Source organism: Neovison vison, chromosome 8, assembly GCF_020171115.1.
Source record: "Neovison vison isolate M4711 chromosome 8, ASM_NN_V1, whole genome shotgun sequence".
Lineage (NCBI taxonomy): Eukaryota > Metazoa > Chordata > Mammalia > Carnivora > Mustelidae > Neogale > Neogale vison.
The window spans coordinates 122650299-122671437 of record NC_058098.1 but is presented as its reverse complement, the minus strand read 5'-3'; the positions used below and the strand labels follow the sequence as shown (position 1 = coordinate 122671437).

Genomic DNA, 21139 nt, shown 5'->3' with positions numbered 1-21139 from the left:
AGACCACACTGTCCCAGCTAGGGTTCCACCCACGCCTAGCCACCTGAGTGATATTCCTTACCAGAACAGACTTCCAAAAATTCTGGTTTTATGCTCTGCTGCTATAGCACTTTCTGGTGCCAGTTTACGGAGGCTCCCTTCCCTTGTGGTAAACCTTCTGATATATCGCCTTGGATTCACTTCTCCACACCTCCTACCTTGCAGCAAGTAGTCACTTTTCTATTTGTAGAGTTGCAGCTATTCTTTCCTTAGATCACTGGTTGAGTTCACAGGTCTTCAGAATGATTTGATAGCTGTCTAGCTGAATTCAGGAACCAGATGAAACTAAGGTCTGCTCCTCCTCTGCCATCTTGGGCTATTGACCTTGAGTCATGTATTCTAAACATTATCTACTTACTGTGTTAAATTAGTGTTTAATATTTCCATGATTATGTTTATGCAAATATTAGTCACAACTGAGCAATTTTTGTTTCTGTTTTTCCTAAAGTTAATAATTGTGTTTGTTTTTCATGTGTTTGAATTTTATAGCTCTTGGTCATTCGTCTCTCACCTTTCAATAGCCTTTCAGTATAATTTTCCGCATGGTCAATCGCATTCAGTAATTGATCAGTTCTGACTTTTGGAAACATTTCTCCTGAAGAACACTATTGTTTTAGGGCTTACTGCTCTCTAGACCTGCTGCAGGACTGACACCTGGGTGGCTCAGTTGGTTAAACATCTGCCTTCGGCTTGAGTCATGATCCCAGGGACCTAGGATTGAGTCTCGCAGTGGCCTCCTTGTTCTGCAGGGAGCCCACTTCTCTGCCTGACGCTCCACCTGCTTTCTCTCTCTTTCTCTGACAAATAAAGTTGAAAAAAAAAAAAGCTGGTACAAAAGTGGAAAGCGTGCATGATGGTAGTCTTCACTGGATTTCACATCTTTGATTTTTCTTAGCCTACTCTCTTGTTTTGGTGGATATCCTCTAGTAGATTCCTGAGAAAGGATGTATAACAAGTAAACTTTATTAAATTCTCCGTTCTGAAAATATAATTATGCTAGCTTTACTCTTGGTTAATAGTTGGTCTAGGAGTAGAATTCTAAATTGGAAATAATTTCCTTCACGACTTTGAAGGTATTACTCTTTTATCACCTATATCCAGCATTGTTCTCACAGTCCAAAACTGTTCAGAATCCTAATCAATTATATGTCATTCCCCTCACCCCCTCCACCCCGGAAGTTCGTCAGAGTTTCCCTTTGTTCTCAAGGTTCTGAAACTTAACTATGATGTACCTTTCTGTTGGTCTATTTTCATTCATTTTTCTAGGTTCTTATTGGGTCCTTTGGTCTGGAAAAAAATTTTTTTAAAAGATTTTATTTATCCGTTTTAGAGAAAGTGAGTAGGGCAGGGGAGGGGCAGAGGGAGAGAATCCAAAGCAGGCTCTGTGCTGAGCCTGGAGCCCAACTTCGGGCTCAGTCCCATGATTCAAGAGATCATGGCCTGAGCTGAAATTAAGAGCCAGAGGCTCAAGGGACTGAGCCACGCAGGTGCCCCTGATCTGGAAATCTTTTGACACTTCAGGAACATTTCTGGAATTATGCCATTAATAATTTTATCCCTCTGTTTTCTCTTTCTCTCTGGAATTTTGTTCTTTAGATGGTGAACATCTTAGACTGACTGTCTAAAGTTTCTTGTCTTTTTTTATCCTTAGTGTTTTTGTCTCTATGTCTTTTTGTTCTTTCTGGGAGATTTCTGCAGTTTTATCTTTCTGTCTCTGTTTTGCTATCAAGATTTTAATTTCCAAGGCTCATTTTTGTCCTCAAATATACATTTTTAAAAGAATTTATTCATTAGAGAGACATGTGCACACATGGGAGTGCAGCTCGGGGGAGGGGGAGGGGATGAGGGGGAGAGAGAGAAAATCTCAAGCAGACTCCATGGGGAGGCAGAGCATGACACAGGACTTGATTTCACCATCCTGAGATCATGACCTGAGCCAAAATCAAGAGTCAGATGCTTAACCAACTAAGCCACCCAGGTGTCCCTGAATATTCATTTTTAAAATGTAATATGCCATTGTTTCCTGGATTGTAAATATCTCATCTCACTGCGAATCTGTGCTCTCCAGGTTGTCTTTTCTTTTTGTTTGTGTGGTCTCTTTCCTGCTTGTTAGATGTGTTTCTCAGATATGTAGTCCTTGATTTTAAGTTCTTATCTGGGGACAAAAAGGTGATTGACAGCCTGAATTATATAGGTGGGACTTACTAACTTTCAGCAACAGTGTAGAATGATGTGGGTCTTTTTGGAGGGGGGGAATTCCTCACGTAAATTTCCTTGGGTATTTCCTCTTCTGCTGGCAGGATTCCTCAGAGAATATTCTTCTAGTCTCCTGCATGAGATTTCTAGGGCTAAGTGCTGGAAGATGGCTGAGCAGAATCTCAATACTGAGATATTCACAGGACAGTACTATTTTTAGAATAGAATAATATATGCCCTCAACTCAACCAGTCGGTCCACGATGCACAGACTTACTGTCTTACCCTTTCTAGAGATTAACTTCTGGATTCTTTCTGGGGATGGGAAGGAGGTAAGTAGGTAGGGAGGAGGATCTCTTTCTCAACCAGCTTTTACTCATTTCTGCTTATTTTAGCACAACTATCCATCCCCAGTTCCAGATCCTTTTGTAGACTCTGCAGTATCATCAGACTGATTCTCTGCTTTCCTCACTGTTGGATTAGAATTTATCTTTTCTTTTTTAGCTCTGCTAATTTAGTTTCAACTTGTCTGTCTGCTTTCTAATTTCCAAAAATTTGGTGTTGCTATCCCTTCTCCCATTCTCCTTTCTTTGCAGATTTAGAATTTTTATTTGTTTTATTTTATTTATTTATTTTTAAAGTAAGCTCTAGACCCAGCATTTTTAAGTAAGCTCTATACCCCGAGATCAAGAGTTGCATGCTCTACCAGCTGAGCCAACCAACTGCCCCAGTAGATTAGTGTTTGTATTTAGTTATTTATTTTCTTTATTATTTATTTATTTATTGTCAGATTAATGTTTTTAAAAAAGATCTTTTCATTGCAGCATTAGTAGGATATGGGGAAAGTGAAATTAGATATGTTCACTGTACCATCTAACTTGGAAATTATGAAATTTATATTAATAAGGACTGTTTGGGTTGTAAATAATGGAAACCCAACTCAAACTAGCTTAGGGAGAAGAGTTATTAGCTCCAGAACCTGAGAAGAGTAGCTTACAGGGTTGAAAGAAGTGCATGAACCATAACTTAAGTTCTGGTCCTATCAAGCCAGAACTCTCAGTGTCACCAGGATGCCATAAAAGCTGTATGTGTGTATCTGTGGGATCTGTTTCATGAGCGCATGGTTTTTATTTTGCAGATAGATTCGTACCTAGTCTGGGAAAGCTGGCTGCTTACAGAATTTGTATCTTCCCTCTTTCATAATCTCATTGGAAAGAGAGCCCTTTTTTCCTTTTATTTAATATAATTATGAGACTCTTACTGATTGGCTTTGGTCACTTGATTACCCCTAATCCTGATGGAATGAGGGAAGAGTTTTCTAGAAGAAAAGGGGTACTTTTACCAGAACAAGGGGAGTAAGATGGCATAGAGTAGACCAAAAATTAGTAGCTACCATAGTCCCCTCTTCATGAGCTTTCCATATTTTTCACTATTACAAACAATGTTGTACTGATACATGTGGGGTAAATTCTTATAAGTGGAATTGCTAGGTCAGTTGGATTTTTATTATTGATAGATGTTGTGAGATTGATCATCAAAAGGATTGTATCAATGTACATTCCCACCAGCTGTTTGAGAGTTCATTTCCCCATACCCTGGCCAAACTGGGCATTATTAATCTTTGCATGTTTTTTCTAGTCTGTAGGTAAGAAGTGGTATCTCATTATTTTAATTTGTATATATTTTTTAGATTTTTTATTTATTTACTTGGCAGACAGAGATCAGAAGTAGGTAGAGAGGCAGGCAGAGAGAGAGGAGGAAGCAGGCTCCCCGCTGAGCAGAGAGCCCTGTGTGGGGCTTGATCCCAGGACCCTGGGATCATGACCTGAGCCGAAGGCAGAGGCTTAACCCACTGAGCCACCCAGGTGCCCCTAATATGTATTTTTTAATTATTAAAAAGTGTTTAACATCTTTAAAATTTTTTTTGGCCATTTATATTTCTTCTTCTGAACTGCTTTCATTATCCTTTTAAAAATTTTTGGATTATTGGCCTTTTCCTTATCTTTTTCCTTTTTTACTGATTGGTTTTTGGGAACTTCTTGCTCATTAAATAAATTAGCCCTTTGTTTTAATTCTTTTATTGTGGTAAAATATACATAATATAAAATTTAGCACTGTAAGCATTAAATGTATTAAATACATTCACATTGTTGTACAGCCATCACTATCATTCTTCCTTCCTCCATCCCCTGGTAATTACCATTCTACCTTCTGTTTCTGTGAATTGGGCTACTTCAGTTAACTCTAAGTGGAATCCTGTGTGCCTGGCTTATTTTACTTAGCCTAATGTCTTCCAGGTTTAACCCTTTGTTTGTATATGTAGTTTGACAGCTTGTTGGGTCTTGCAGTACTGATAGTGATTTTTTAAAAAATTTTTTAAATAAAAATTTATTTATTTATTTGACAGAGAGAGAGATCACAAGAGGGCAAAAAGGCAGGCAGAGAGAGAGAGAGGGAAGCAGGCTCCCCACTGAGCAGAGAGCTGGATGTGGGGCTTGATCTTAGGACCCTGAGATCATGACCTAAGCTGAAGGCAGAAGCTAATCCACTGAGCCACCCAGGCACCCCTGATAGTGATATTTTAAGCTGCTTATCTACTTGTCTCCTTTTTCTTTTTTTACCATTTATTTTATCTCCTAGTATCTCGGAAAAGGAAAGCCAAGAACTGGGAAGATGAAGACTTTTATGATAGTGATGATGACACCTTTCTTGATAGAACTGGCCTGGTTGAAAAGAAGCGTCTGAACCGAATGAAAAAAGCTGGGAAGATAGATGAGAAGCCAGAGACCTTTGAATCATTGGCAAGTTTTATTTATAGAAGTAGCTGTGGTAGTTTAATTTTTAAATAAGATCATGTATTATTTAAATTTGTTTTATAATTATAATTTTTAAAGCAGTGGCATTGAAATCTGGTCTGAAATATGACTTTCTTGATTTATTTTATTTTATTTTTAAAGATTATTTATTTATTTATTTGACAGAGAGAGAGAGAGATATCACAAGTAGACAGAGCAGCACATGGGTGGGGCGGGAAGCCAGCTCCCTGCTGAGCAGAGAGCCGGATGTGGGGCTCCATCCCAGGACCCTGAGATCATGACTTGAGCTGAAGGCAGAGGCTTAACCCACTGAGCCACCCAGGCACCCCAACTTTCTTGATTTTAAATTTGATAGTAACAAGAGTATTACCCAAGTTGGGAAAAATTTGGCTTGCTGCTAGAGACTCTGTCCACCTGTAGGTGGGTATTGATGCATGAATGAGCATTCTTTGGATATTATGTTAAAACTAAGAAAAGAAAGGAAAAAGTTCAAAATTGGGCCATTCTGAGGTGAAATCAACTTTAGACTTTTGGCAGTCAAGAATTGTGAAAGGAATTTTGAGGAGTATAGTTTGGTAATAGTCTTAAACTATATATCCTTCATGAAACCATCATAAGTTAGCCTGTGTTTTCACTATATTAAGTAACATTCAGAGAGCTTTAAAACATTACCCAACATCTGTTTTTTTGATTCATCAATGAAAACAAATGCCTTGGGGCCCCTGGGTAGCTCAGTGGGTTAAAGCCTCTGCCTTCGGCTCAGGTCATGATCCCAGGGTCCTGGGATCAAGCCCCGCATCGGGAGCCTGCTTCCCTCTCTCTCTTCCTGCCTCTCTGCCTACTTGTGATCTGTCTGTCAAATAAATAAATAAAATCTTTAGGGAAAAAAAAAAAAAGAAAACAAATGCCTTGAGTTCTTTCTTTTGAGTAATGTCAAGTCTGTATTCTATACATATATTTTGTTTAATTCTGTGTTAATTCAGAAGTTAACTCAATTCAGATTAATAAGCACATGAAAATTGTTAACTCCATAAGATGCAGATTCAACTGGAAATTCTAAATGAATCCTCTTAAACCTTGTAACAATAATGAAAATAAGAGGAGGAAGACAGAAAAGCTACCATGTTTTGAAAGAAGAAAAACATTTGCTGACCCTGTTAATTTGGGTGTTACAGGTTGCAAAGTTAAATGATGCTGAAAAGGAACTCTCTGAAATTTCCGAGAAACTGAAAGCCTCAAGCAAAGGTAAGTTAATGACCCATTAAATAAGTCTATAGTAGGCATCTGCCTTATATAGTGCCCTCTGCCAGCACTGAGGCTAGTTAAGAAGATATACAGAACTTGGAACCTTTCTAAGGAGCAACACAGCATCTTAGTATTAGAAAGAACATTATAAATTATTTCATTTAAACTCTTTATGTAATAGATGAGGAAAATGAAGCCCAATGAGGCAAAATGATGTCCCAAGGTCTTCAAGCTATAACCTGTTTTCTTATTCCCAATATGAGTAGTGTTCTCTGACCAGTTTTATGTGAGTGACTTTTTTTAAAGATTTATTTGTTTTTTTTGAGAGGGAAAGAGTATGCAGCAGGGGAGGAGGGCAGAGGGAGGAGAGTGAGAATCCCAAGCAGACTCCCTGCTGAGTTGGAGCCCTAAACAGGGCTTGATCTCACGGCCCTGAGATCATGACCTGAGCCAGAATCAAGAGTTGGACACTTGACCGACTGAGCCACCCAAGCGCCCCTGTTAGTAACTTTTCTCTGGAAACTTTGGCTGAATTTTAAAATATTTGAGGCCATTTTTCTGAACATATATTATTCCTTTCTTGGACAGCCCTGTCAGAGTCACCATCTCAGGACTCTTTAGAGGCATTTATGTCAGAAATGAAATCCGGGAGTGCGTTGGATGGTGTGTCCCGGAAGAAACTTCACCTGAGAACTTTTGAACTGAGGAAAGAACAACAGAGACTTAAGGGATTGATAAAAATTGTAAAGCCAGCAGAGATTCCAGAGCTGAAAAAGTAAGTCTTAGCTATACTTGAAATTTTAAATAAGCATGTTTGCATAGATAACATTTTGAATTATGTTATTTTCTTTTTTTTTTTTTTTAAAGATTTTTTATTTTTTTTTTTTATTTATTTGAGAGAGAGAGACAGTGAGAGAGAATGAGCGAGGAGAAGGTCAGAGAGCGAAGCAGACTCCCCATGGAGCTGGGAGTCTGATGTGGGACTCGATCCCGGGACTCCAGGATCACGCCCTGAGCCGAAGGCAGTCGTCCAACCAACTGCGCCACCCAGGCGTCCCAAGAATTATGTTATTTTCTTAATCATTAGAGAATAGAAATAAAATATAAGAAACCCTTTAAAGCACAGGAGGCAGTGATTTCATAGAGTCTAAGCCATTTCCTTTGTGAAATACAGACTGCTGTAGGATTTTATAGGAAACTATAGTGATTCCTCTTTCATTGGAAGGCTTTTTTTTTTTTTTTAAATAAGATTTTATTTATCTGACAGAGAGTGAGAGAACACAAGCAGGGGGAGTGCAGAGGGAGAGGGAGAGGGGGAAGCAGGCTTCCTGCTGAGCAGGGAGCTTCATGCAGGGCTCGATCCTAGGACCCTGGGATCATGACCTGGGCTGAAAGCAGACCCTTAACTGAGTGAGCCAGCCAGGTGCCCCAAGGCTCTGAATTTTTTACTTAATCTTTTAATCTTTTAAAGAGTAAATTTCTTTAAAGAGCAACATGCCAAAAGGCTGATTTTGGTAATATATAAAGACCTTGAATAAGTGGACAACCATCTACCAAAGAGAAAAATGGGAAAAGGGTATCAACTGAAAGGCCACTGGAGAAGAAATACAAATAACTCTTAAATATATTTTAAAAAATGCTCTATCTTGTTCATAAGAGAAATACAAATATAATAATATAATGCCATTTTTTAATCTATGATTTTAAAACCACAGATGAAAAAAATACAAGTGCAGATTGTCATTTTTGCACCTGGTTTGTCATTCCTAAGAACCAGTTGATAACTTCTGTGTATTTAAATACCTTTGTAAAAAAATATCTTATTTATTTATCTATTTGAGAAAGAGAAAGAGAGGGAACACAAGCAGGGGAGCAGCAGAGGGAGAGGGACAAGCAGGTGCCTAGCTTAGCACAGGGCCCGATCATGATCTGAACTGAAATCAAGAACTGGTTTCCCAATTGATAAGCCACCCAAGAGCCCCTATACTTAAATTCTTTTTTTAAATATACTTAAATACTTTTAAAGTGGAATTTCTTCTTTTAAAATGGGGGAAGGCATAATCCCCTAAAGTTGATTTTATTAGTTAACTTTGATTTTGTGAAAATTATTGGAAGAAATTAACCTAAATCCATTTTTCTGAGTAATTTGTAAACAACATTTTGGGAATAGTTTTTCCCAGATTTAGCTAATGTTTGTGAGTGTGTGGATATTTGTATGGGGTGTGTGTGTGTGTGTGTGTGAGAGAGAGAGAGAGAGAGAATAAGATCCAGTCTTTCAATTCGACAGTATTTTCAAATTTTGTTCTATGTGGTATCAACAAATTTTGAAAACATTGAGTAGGTTGCTATGGAAATGAGCGACTCCAAGTGAGCACAGTTCAGGTAGGCATCTCAAAAAGTGGTATTGCCTAGGTGGGATCACTCATGTATGAAGGCAAGTAACTCACTTAGGAAGTTTCTTGTTTTCTTTTGGTCTGTGCTGTCCTGTACAGCATCCAGTAGTCTCCTGTGATATTAAAATTAAATGAAATTAAAAATTCAGGGACGCCTGGGTGGCTCAGTTGGTTGGACGACTGCCTTCGGCTCAGGGCGTGATCCTGGAGTCCCGGGATCGAGTCCCACATCAGGCTCCCAGCTCCATGGGGAGTCTGCTTCGCTCTCTGACCTTCTCCTCGCTCATGCTCTCTCTCACTGTCTCTCTCTCTCAAATAAATAAATAAAATTAAAAAAAAAAATCTTTAAAAAAAAAAAGTAAAATAAAAAAAAAAGAAATTAAAAATTCAGTTCTTCATTCAAGTTAGTAAAATTTCAAGTCCTCAATAGCCACATGTGGCTAGTGGCTACTATATTGGACAGCACAGATGTAGAACATTTCCATTATCGTAGAAAGTTCTGTTTGGATGAGCTGCTATAAGTAGGCTCAGCATGGAGCCCAACTTGGGGCTTGAACTCAACCACCCGGACATCAAGACCTCAGTTGACATCAAGACCTGAGCTGAGATCAAAAGTTGACCACTTAAACGGCTGAGCCAGCAGGTGCCCCATGGACAGTGCTGCTTTAGATTGTCAGTAAGCATTTATGTAGCCCTTTACAAATGTGTACAAAACCTGTAATTTGATGCTGGGGGTGTTGCATAGATGAATATCTAGATATTGGGAGGCACTTTTTTTTTATGGGGATATAAAGGTAAAATGTTCCTGGAGCCCTTGATCATCTGTACAAAAAATTAATCCCCCAAATTACTAGCAGGTTCGTTAAAAGATTGATGTGTAGTTTGGATATTTCATGCAGTGATTCGTAGGTCAGTCCACAAAGGCTGTCATCCAAGTGGTATTTCGTTTACTGATAGTGAAGAGGGGCGTTAGCACTCAAGTTAGTTTCCCTGGCTTTCGCTCTCAGCTCTATGAATTATTTTTGGGCATTTAGAGGCAAGTTATATAGTTTTCTTTGATCCTTGCTTCATCATCTGTAAATTAGAAGTACTATTGATGTTGAAAAATGACATGAATAGGGGTGCCTGGGGCTCAGTCAGTTGGGCATCCAACTCTTGGTTTCTTGGTTTTGGCTTGGGTCATGATCTTCGGGTTACGGAATCAAGCCCCACATTGGGCTCTGTGCTTGGCAGGGAGGCTTGGGATTCGCTCTCTCCCTCTGCCCGCCCCCCACTCCCCCTACTCATGGGCTCTTTCTCGCTCATTAAATAATATCCTTAAAAAGGGAAAAATGACATGAATAGCACTTGACAAAGTGCTGGCCTATGTGTATTATTATTGTCATCATTGTCCTATTTCTGTTACACCTAGCAGCTATTTGTAACATTGTATTTGTGGAGAAAGGATGAAAACTCCTGAGGCATAGTTCAGGGTAAACAAATAACAGTGAGTTTTATTCTAACTCCAAAATCCTTTCCCTTGGTAAGTCATCCCTGTGAGAGGGTATGTCAGTGTCCTCTAGAGCCTCCACTCTTGCTGTGTGTGTGTCTGCTTAGTTTTTCTTCCCTTCCCTACTTTAGATCCTGGCCTTTAGATGTGTGTACCTTTTTCCTCCTCCTCTTGAGGATTGAACTTCCAAACTTTCTACCTAACACCTTTCTCCCCTGACCCAAGCAGCTCTTGATTGTGATCCCGTCTTCTGCCTTTTCATCTCCGTGGGGTGTCTTTGCTTGTCCTCCAGACCAGCCAAGCTATTTATTGGAGCTGAAAAATATCTGTGTTGCTCTTGACTTTGTCCGCGAATACCAGAATCTTCCTGAGGCCTTTGGGGATGGGCTGTGAAGGACAGTATTTGGCAAAGGGTCTTTAAAGCCAGGCATGCAGGATTCTTCTGGTGTTTTGGATAAAATCTTGGCCTCACTGGAATAGATGTGTATAATTGTTCTTTCTTCTTAGGACTGAAAGTCAGGCTACAGATGTGGAAAACAAAGCTAAAAAGCTTACATTGCCTCTCTTTGGTGCCATGAAAGGAGGAAGCAAATTCAAATTAAAAACGGGAACAGTAGGGGTAAGTTGTGGGTCATAGTGTTAAACTTTTCGCTCTTCAGTCAGTTTGCATGTAACTAATTTGTACATTGAACATCAGTTTATTAATTTGTGATGAATGTTGCATTTAAGAAATGTCTCTTTTCCGGGTGGGTAGATATTATAACATTTGTACTCGGTTAACATTTGTTAGTCATGTAGTCCCTGCACCTGGCCCTGTCATATGGCGTTCCTAACTTCATTTAATCCCTCTAACACTTTGTGACGTGTGGGAATTACCACCTCTTGCAGGTGAGGAAACAGTGTCAGAGAGGTTAAATATGAGGTCACATCATCATTAAGTGATTACTAGACTGGCAATCAAATCCAGGTCCTCTGTTCTTGAGTTTTGTGATCTTTCTACTGTCCTCTAGCACTTCACTGGTGAATGTGTTTCCTTTGCATACATCCCTCTTTACAGATTCAGCTTTTAAAAGGTCTTATCACCTAAAGAGCAGAACCTTGTGTGTTATCGTGCGAGGGCTGCCCTAACCAAACACCACAGACTGGGTGGCTTAAAAGACAGAAATTTAATTTTCTAACAGATCTGGAGCCTGGGTCCAAGATCGGCATGCCTTGGTTTGGAGATGGCTGCCCTCTTCCTGCATCTTCCTGGGGTCTTCCCTGTGTGCACTTGCACCCGTGGGGTCACCCCTTCCTCTTACAAGAAAACCAGCCATTTTGGGTTAGGGCCCCAGTCTAACTGCTTTCTTTTAACTTACCTCTTTAGAAATTTTATCTATATGTTTACATTCTGAGGTACTGGGGGTTAGGACTTCAACATACGAATTTTGTGGGGACAGAATTCAGTCCTCAGGACCTTGAATTAGGGCAAACTGCCCTCTGGTGGCAGAAGCCTGAAGTCTCAGGTTCACCTGAGAGGCAGGCTTTTCTGTGAGGGTGAGGGGAGAGGAAGTGCTTCTGTTTAGTTAGAGGAAAAACTCTTTACTAAAAAAGCTCTCTAAAGAGGTTTACTGAATTCAGTCCTATGTTTAAAAAATGATATGCCCAACATATACTTTGGTATCTCTCCATTCCTTAAGCTTCAATCAACCTTTTCTTTTTCTAATAATTTTATTAAAAGGTTTTGATTAGAATATTTGGCTTTATTCTTCAAGAAATGTCTTCAGGAGGCGCCTGGGTGGTACAGTCGGTTGAGCATCCAACTCTTGGTTTCAGCTCAGGTCATGATCTCAGGGTTGTGAGATCGAGCCCCAGGTCAGGCTCCTAGCTCAGTGCAGAGTCTGCCTGAGATTCTCTCCCTCTCCCTTCACCCCCCCCACTGCTCTCTCTCTTTCTCTAAAATAAATAAATAAATCTTAAAAAAAGAAATGTCTTCAGGATCTATTTTACTGATTTACATGTCTCATTTCTTTGAAATTGTGTTAAATCTAAAATGAAAAAGCTGCACAAATGATCTGTTTCTTAGAAATGTGTGTCTGATTTCCCCCTGGAAGATTTTGTAATGAATTTAGATCCTTTAACAGCATGAGGGGTGACAGGACAGAATTCCTGCTGCTGGCACCTGCAATAGATGTTAGTTCCCACAAGCTGTTTCAAGTGTCCCATACTTAATATTCTTTTGACCCTAGAAACTAATAGAGGTGTGTGTTAAGCGTCCATAGAGGAACAAAATCTCATGTGCAAGTCCTCCCTCCAGCATAATTCTGCAGGGTTCATCAGTCTAGAGAGGTTAGACATTTCATATATTTAGCTTAATCTCCTTGAAGAGATTTGTCTCTGTCATTATGTAGCACTGTTTGTTCATGATTTGTTTCTTTCATAGAAGTTACCCCCTAAGCGTCCAGAACTCCCTCCAGCTCTATTGAGAATGAAGGATGAGCCCGAAGTAGAAGAGGAGGAGGAGGAGGAAGAGGACGAGGAGGGGGCAAAGGAGGGAGATGAAAGGGGGAAAACGGAAGCTGGAAGCAGTAGGCTGCAGCACGAGAAGCACGAGACAGAGCCGGAAGATGCAGTGCAGGAAGTGAGGCCTCCCACTGACTTCACCTGTTCTAAAGAGACAAAAGCCCATGGTAATATTTTTCTCCTTCTTCCTGTGCTGTTCAGTGGGGCGTCTGCATTGATTGTGCTTAGGTTTGGAAAGCAAAACCAGTTCTTGGTTGTATATTTTGACTTTGTGGCACTTTATGGTATGGGATACAGCTGACTCTGGAAACACTTTCTTGTCTTTCTTTGACTGTTTGTCATTGTTTATCCTCATTGCAAAGCAAGAGCAGGCATTTCCAATCTATTCCAGAATTATGGAACATTGAAAGCTGTGGAATCTGAAACCACAGCTGCTGTGGAACAGCCCAGAGCTGCTACCATTATGTGATTGGTGGGCAGTAGAAGAGGGTGCAGGATGGGGCCTGATCAGGTAGTCTCAGGGTAAACCTCCCCTTGGTCATTATTTTCCCCATCCCTAAAACAGAGGCTAAGCATCACACTTCTTAGGAAGCATAGCGCCTTATTCATCTTTTTGTCCATGGTACCTAGCGGAAAACCTGGCACACCGTACTCACCCACCTTAGCCAGGATTTGATGGCAAATGACAAAAGAGGGAAGTGATTGGTTTGCAAATATGTTTTCTTCTGATTATGAGGAAGGTGTATTCATTTTTAGAAACTTTGGCTCACACATAAAAGTCCAAAGAAGAAAAGGGAAATCTCCTGCAGTCTCACCCCCAGATACCATTGTTCATCTTTTCAGTATCTTGTCCCTTGTCAACTGCAGGAGTTACTTTCCTGCAGGGTGGCCAACCCGTCTGGCATTGTTAAGACTTCACAGAAAATAGGGCGCATGAGGAAAAACAGAACAAAAACCGACATGAAATATGCATGGGAATGCATGCATGTTGCTTCCAAAACAAACCTGGCTTATCATCATAAAGGCCAGGCCTGGTATGGAGGCCTTTTCTTGAATCATTCTTAGTTGTTTGAGAAAGAAAAGTTTCTCTTTTTTCATCTGTGAAGAGCTCTTTTGTTTTTGCATGCTCCTTTGTTTAGTTACTGGCAAAATGGTTAGCCTTTTCAAACAAGGTACTTACACATACTTTTTTTGTGAGTCCAATCTTTGATCCATACCTTGTGAGGGTGGCGTATAAACAGAGTAGTAGAAAGCCGAGCAATAAGGATTGTATTTTTTTTGTTCAGGGACCACAAGAAATATGTGTATAAAAATAGCAGATTTTAAAATTTGGTAAAGACACATTACTGAGTAAATCTGCAGTTGATTAGGGATTAGGCCTCTTTTTCTTTTTTCGGTGTTAGGATTGTATTGTATATGCTGTTTTATAACCTATTTTTTTCTATGTCTTAAAATACTCTTTTAAAACGTGGAGTCAAATGAGGAGCACAGTGGTCCATCACATGCTGGTGCCGTGATTTATTTAATCACCCCCTATTGTTAGACCTGAACATAATTTATTATTTTTGCTATCCTAAACATATTGTATATATAATAAATCTTGGTACTCATCTCTGATTGTGTTCTTTGAATATGTTCCTGGAAATAGAATTTCTAGGCCAAGGAATATGTACATTTTTAAGGCTTTTGGTAAGTAGTGCTGAAAAGTTTTAACTCCGAGTTGGCCAGTTTTTAAAGTGGAAAATTGATTTCTCTGTTAAACATATGGAGGCACATTTTTTTGAAAATCTAATTAAGGTTATTGAAGCTAATGATAGTAAAGCTGGATGATTATGTATTTATGTAGCTTTTCTTGCTTTTGTTTTTGTTTTCTTGGTTCCCCACTATGAATTAAATAATAACAATATGCTCTGGTTCTGCATTTTATAGAAAACATGTCTCAACTCAGCCAAGAGGAACAGAATAACGATTATCAAGAGATTAGAGAAACAGCTGCATCATGTGAGGAACCCTCAGGCAAGTAGTGCAGCCAGCTCCATTGCTGCTCTGCATACAAGCAAGCAGCTGGTGTCAGAGAGGAGGGGTTGGCAGCTGAGCTGAGGCAGCACAGAGAACGGCCTTTCAGACACTGGGGAGGTGCTCTGCCAGGACCCTGAACAGAACTGGAATACATGAGAGGTTATGTTTGGTGCCATCCCATTTGCCTTTCTTAATTCCTTTTCTGCCTCCTGGGGTTTCGTCTCCCTGATCTGCAAAATTCCTAGTGCTTTCGCGCTTCCCTCTGCCCGTGCAAAGCCCTCCGCAGCTTTTCATCTCCCAGAGATGAATCTGCCTATCATGGGAGCAATTCCAAAACTGTTAAGGTAAATTGGTTGAAAGATTGGCCTTTCAAAGGCCTCATTTGGGGGCACCTTGGTGGCTTAGTTGGTTGAATGTCTGACTCTTGGTTTCAGCTCAGGTCATGATCCCATGGGTTGTGGGTTCGAGCCCTCCACTGGGCTCTGCACTCAGCACAGAGTCCATTGGAGATTATCTCTCTCTGTCCCTCCCCTCACTCGTGTGCTCTCTCAGATAAATAACCTTTATTTATTTATTTAAAGATTGTATTTATTTCTTTGACAGAGAGAGAGCACAAGTAGGCAGAGAGAGGGTGAGAAGCAGGCTCTGCTGAGCAGAGAGTGGGACACAGGGCTTGATCCCAGGACTTTGGGCCAAAGGCAGACACTTAACTGACTAAACCACCAGGTGCCCCAATAAATAACCTTCAGGAAAAAAAAAGGACTGTTTTTCTACTGTTCTAACTATAACAGTTGAACTGTAGAATTGTAAAATCAACCCCATTTTTCTTTCCCTTTTCAAATGGTGTGATTATATTCAAGCTTGTAGAAAAGCCTTAGGATTGAAAACTAGAGTTATTAGCAGAGAGGAAATTCTCTTAAGATAGTCTTTATAGTAGAAGGAATTTTTTTTTAAAAGATTTTGTTATTTATTTACTTGACAGAGAGAGAAATCACAAGTAGAGAGGCAGGCAGAGAGAGAAGGAGAAGCAGGCTCCCCGCTGAGCAGAGAGCCCAAGGTGGGCCTCGATCCCAGGACCCTGAGATCCTGACCTGGGCAGAAGGCAGAGGCTTAACCCACTGAGCCACCCAGGCGTCCCTATAATAGAAGGAATTTTTGAGAATTTGATGGCTACATGCTTTTTTCCATTTTTGTAATGATCTCTTAGGGGGAATTTTTTTCTGTTTTACTTATTCTGAAATAGCTATTGCCTCTTGCTTTTCTTTTTCTCAAATCAGCATCAAAGAGTGAACATCAGAAAAACAGAGATGAATTGAAAAAAAAGAAAGCTCCCGGTCCAGGCAAAGTAAGTACTTTAGCTGTAATCTTCACCTCTCTAGAAGTAAAAATGAATCCCTTTGTCATGGGATTAGAAGAGTGAATTTTTACGGATTGTCTTAGCAGAGTTCCCAATTGCCTAATACTGACTCTTTTAGAAGTCTGGGCTCTCTTTTATTTCTGAATTTTTATGTTTTCAATTCTCTATTCTTGTCTCCATCCACACTGTTCCCTATAACTCTGCATATACCTCTTTGATTAATTTGTGAATCTTTGTTCATATCCTTTTATGCCATACAAAGACATTTGAATAGTATATTCTTATTTGACTATTTTTATTACATAGAAGATAGAATGTAATATTCTACATTCTACATCAGGATTTATTATTTTTAACCTATTGTGGAAATCACTGTGTATCAGTTTACCAGGAGTTTCCTACTGTATGGATGTACTCAACTTAGCCAGTTCCCTACAGGTGGACACTTGGGTTGTTTCTAATCTTTTACTCTAACAGTGCTATAATGAATAATCTTGTGTGTGCATAATTTTATGTGGCTATAGGTAAGTTCCCCAAAGTGGGATTGCAAGGTTGTGTCAGGAGGTCCCCAGGACACTCAGGCTAGGTCATTCACAGGAGTCCTCACAGGACTCAGCCTGTGGTTGTACTCATAGCTATGATTTACTAGAGTAAAGGATACCAAGTACAGTCAGCAAAGGGAAAAGGTACAAGGGGCAAAGTCTGAGGAAATCAGGCATAAGCTTCCAAGAGTCCTTTTCCACTGGAGTCACACAAGACGTGTTTAATTGCCCTAGCAATGAGTTGTGACATCTTATGAAATGTTGCTAACCAGGGAGGCTCATTAGACACTCAGTGCCCAGGATTTTTATTGGGGACTGATCACCTAGGCACCTCCTGCCTGTCATGCCCTCAAATTCTGTTCTCCCAGAAGAAAAATAGATGTTTAGCACAAACCATATTGTTTTTATAGACAATTTAGGCACAGAGAACCACTTTTATCAGGGTAGTAGGAATCTTCCTGAAATCCAGGTCCCCAGATACCAGGCGAGGGGCCAGCCTTAAAACAGGCCTTTCAAAGGATAGTCAGGCTTGCCCTGTTAACTCTTTTCTGCACCTAGATCAAAAGGCAAATGCCAAATTTCCCTCTATGTGGGTTATACCATTAGAACTCATACCTCTGTTAACAGTCCCTTTTAGAAAACATCACTTCACTCTCACTGACTAAAAATCAGCTTGTTGAGGCTTTATGAGAAAAAGTCAAGGTTCAGAGAGAGTGTTCCACCATTTTTGGGGTTACTTATGTCAAGGTAATTAATGGAAGCTTTTCCCTCTTAGTTTTTATTTGCTGACAGGTATAGGGACAATAATTCTTAGAGTTAAAATTCTTTTGAATAAAATAACCTGTCTTTTCTTTGTAGCTTCCAGCAACACTTTCCTCCAAATATCCAGAAGATGACCCAGACTACTGTGTGTGGGTCCCACCTGAAGGTAGATTGTTTTTATTACTTTTCTTCTCTTCTAAGACTTATTTATTTATATTTCTGAATAGGTAATGTATGTTTAAGGTTCAAAATAAAGGTGTAAGAGTATGTAATGGGATAGGGCACCAGGTAGTGTAGTCAGCTAAGTGTTCAACCCTTGATTTCGGCTCAGGTTGTGATCTTAGGGTCATGAAATCGAGCCCCGTGTTGGGCTCCTCACTCAGTGCAAAGTCTGTTTGGGATTCTCTCTCCTTCTGCCCCTCCCACCGATTCACTCGGCATGCTCTCTTTCTTTCTCTAAAACAAATAGGGGCGCCTAGGTGGCTTAGTTGGCTGAACATCTAACTTTTGCTCAAGTCATGATCTCAAGGTCCTGGGATCAAGCCCCCCTCTGGCTCCCTGCTCAGCAGGGAGTCTGCTTCTCCCTCTCCCCCTACTGCTTCCCCTGCTCATGCTCTCTCCTTCTCTGTCTCTCTCTCAAATAAATAAGTAATCTTTGAAAAAAAAAATCTTAAAAAAAAAGCATGTAGTGGGACTGTTCTCCCTTCTAGGGAAACAGAGTTAAAGATCTAAAGAGACATATCAATCAAATACAATTTGTAGGTTCTGCTTGAATCCTTATTTGAACAAACAACTATTAAAAAAATTATACACCAGTCAGATAATTTTGAACACTAGCCAGATGTGTGATGATACTAGGAAATTATTAATTATTTTTTTTTGGAAATTATTAATTATTTTAAAATGTGGATGATGTTATGTTTTTTAGAAAAAGTCCTTATCTTCTAGGACTGTGTACAGAAGTGTTTACAGACGGAATATCTGGGATGTGCCTTAAGATAATCCTGTAGAAGTAGAGGATGAGGGAGCATGGAGAGGGTAACGTCACATATTGTTGTTGTAGCTGGGTGATGAGTATATGGAGATTCATTACATTTTTTTTTTTAACTTCCGCATGTCTTTTACATTTTCTTTAAAGGTTTTAAAACAACTACTACTGGCTCTGCTTTAGCTACTTGGTGTTTTCCTCTAAAGGAAGCCAAATATCACCTTCTTGTGACTTCTTATATATGTCACATAAAATGCTTGTATGAGCAATTAAATACATAATATTTCACCATTGTTTTTACACAAATAGAGGCATATTCTTTTTTTTTTTTAAAGATTATATTTATTTATTTGGCAGAAATTACAAGTAGGCAGAGAAAGAGAGAAGCAGGCTCCCCGCCGAGCAGAGAGCCTGATGTGGGGCTCGATCACAGGACCCTGAGATCATGACCTGAGCCGAAAGCAGAGGCTCAACCTTCTGAGCCACCCAGGTGCCCCTAGATGCATATTCTATATCTTGCTGTTCCGCACTTAACACTATATGGAGATCCTCCCATAGCTATTTATAGATTCCTTCCTTCCTTCCCTCCCTCCCTCCTGTCCTTCCTTGTAGCATAGTTCTTTTTTATGGTACAGATAATACCTTTACTTATTTATTCCTTCAATTTTCCTTCAACAAATATTTGCTGTATTTCCAGTTCCTTCAATGAATATTTGCTGTATTTCCAGTTTTGCCATCACAGACAACTCTGCATGGAGGAGAGGGGTTTGGGGGCTGGGGTAACTGGGTGATATACATTAAGGAGGGCACATGATGTAACAAGCGCTGGATATTATATAAGACTGATGAATTACTGACCTCTACCTCTGAAACTAATAATACACTGTATGTTAATTAATTGAATTTAAAAAAAATTCTGCAATGAGCAACTTCTAACATAATACTTTTACAAGTATAGAGGTGCATATGTAGAAAAAAATCATGAAAGTTAACATGCTGGATCAAAGGCTGTAAACATTTTTAAGACATTGTAAATTGCATTCTGTCGAGAGGATACAGCTTATGTTCATACTTAACACTCTTAAGGCAATATATGAGATGCTTGTTTCCCATGTGCTCATCACAAGTTGCTTTTTCTATGGATCAGGTTTCTAATATATTCGTAGTTAATAGAAATTTTAGAAATTTTGTTACTAGAAATGTTTGCTTTTTATTGGCTAATAAATAAGGGTAGAAATGAAAAGAGGACCGTATTTTGAAATCGTATGCAAAAAGGCAGAGTTGTAGAATAGAAAAAAACTCTTTTTTTCTGTTTTACTTTTTAGCCCGCTGATATCTGGGTATCTTTTCCCTCCCAAATTTAGGAAATTGAATGTGTTTCTTTCTTTATACTCTGATCTAGGGCAAAGTGGAGATGGCAGGACCCATCTGAATGACAAGTACGGCTATTGACTGCTTCAGAATCCTAAAGGAAGACCTTGTGGACCATGTGACATGGGATATGTAGGGTCCTATATCAAGTTGAATGTCCAGAGAAGGAGTTCAGGTGATCTTTTGTAAAATCTGGTGACTGGCCTTTTCTTTCATGGCTCCCTAAATTTATCTACTCATCTGATTCTCTTGAATTTGGCATTTATTTTTTAAAGTGTTTGTGTTTGTATGTAAAAAGAAACCACACAGTTTGAGAATGGGTAAAGTGAGAGACATAACCCTATTAAAAGAGAAGGTGAAGATGTCTCATGTTTGCTTAAGGCCACGATGTCTTTCATTAAGTTTTAGGAACTGTGCTTCTCCTGAGGAATAGGGTGCTTCTGGCAGTTAGACTCTAGACTTCACTGATATGGCCTTCTCAAATAAGTGGTGAAATATGAGGTCACGCCACTGTGTGGCTCTGGGTGTCCCCTGTCATTCCTGGAACTAAAAGTAGATACAGAATGGGGCTTCCTACTCCCTCTTACTATATAACCTTGTGCCAGGTTTGAGAACAGACCCTGATTTATCAGGACACAGGTCAGGATCATAGTATACCTTGTGCACTCAGGCATCAGTCCTGATAAAAACTCAGTCTGTTCAATGTCCTGGACTCTGACCAGTCAGATTAGTCACTCCTTCTCCTGTGGAAAGGTGCAAATAGGGTCATAGAATGAAAAGCTGAAAGTGTTTTGCCCAATGTGGGGCTTCTCACTTCTGTGGAGAGGAGACTAAAAGGTTTTCCTCTCTGGAAGCACAAAGAAATGCGAGAAGTTGTCTTATATCCCACAGTGCACCCTCTTCCTTGCAAACATTAATGAACGCTTCACTCCGCGGGGAATGAAGGCCTAAGAGTAGAAGCAAGGTGGTGAGTTTGTGGATTAGGCTGGAGGCAGACCCAGTGAGCAGGCAGGAGAAATGCTATGGCCTAGCAAGAGAGTGGATGAGGGTGATGTTTTCCTTTTTTTATATATGGTAATATATTTTTTTTTCTTCATTATATAGTATGCATGAAGTAGGCAGGGAGCAGTAATGAGTAACTCCAATTACCCAGACAGATGTGGGAAGTCTGGTCTGCTGAAAGCGATGCCTTTCATTTCTCAAAAAACAATACCAATATTGGCATTTTGAGAAACTACTATTTTGAGCTTCATTTAGACCAACGGGGAAGAACTTGATGTAAGAAGTGACAGGAATCTGGGGGCAGAGTGACCATGCCATCTTGGATTGAAACAGTAAGCAAAGTTCCAAGCCATGTCAGTGGCCTTCAAAGGTGGAACTCTTTATTCAAACAAAATCGTATGTGGGATCCTTAGGTTGAA

At 39.8% G+C, this 21139-nt stretch overlaps 1 protein-coding gene across 1 annotated transcript in view; it reads left to right on the top strand.

Moving 5' to 3' along the window:
* Positions 1-20087, top strand: part of LOC122915202 (solute carrier family 4 member 1 adaptor protein) — a 32845-nt gene extending 12758 nt beyond the window's left edge. Inside the window, exons 6-14 of the mRNA XM_044261853.1 lie at positions 4875-5035; positions 6226-6295; positions 6884-7070; positions 10685-10796; positions 12600-12846; positions 14609-14695; positions 15976-16043; positions 17456-17525; positions 19750-20087. Coding sequence (XP_044117788.1) covers positions 4875-5035; positions 6226-6295; positions 6884-7070; positions 10685-10796; positions 12600-12846; positions 14609-14695; positions 15976-16043; positions 17456-17525; positions 19750-19799 — 1052 coding nt within the window. The 3' untranslated portion in view covers positions 19800-20087. The remainder of the gene's footprint in view (positions 1-4874; positions 5036-6225; positions 6296-6883; positions 7071-10684; positions 10797-12599; positions 12847-14608; positions 14696-15975; positions 16044-17455; positions 17526-19749) is intronic.
* Positions 20088-21139: the final 1052 nt, after the last annotated feature.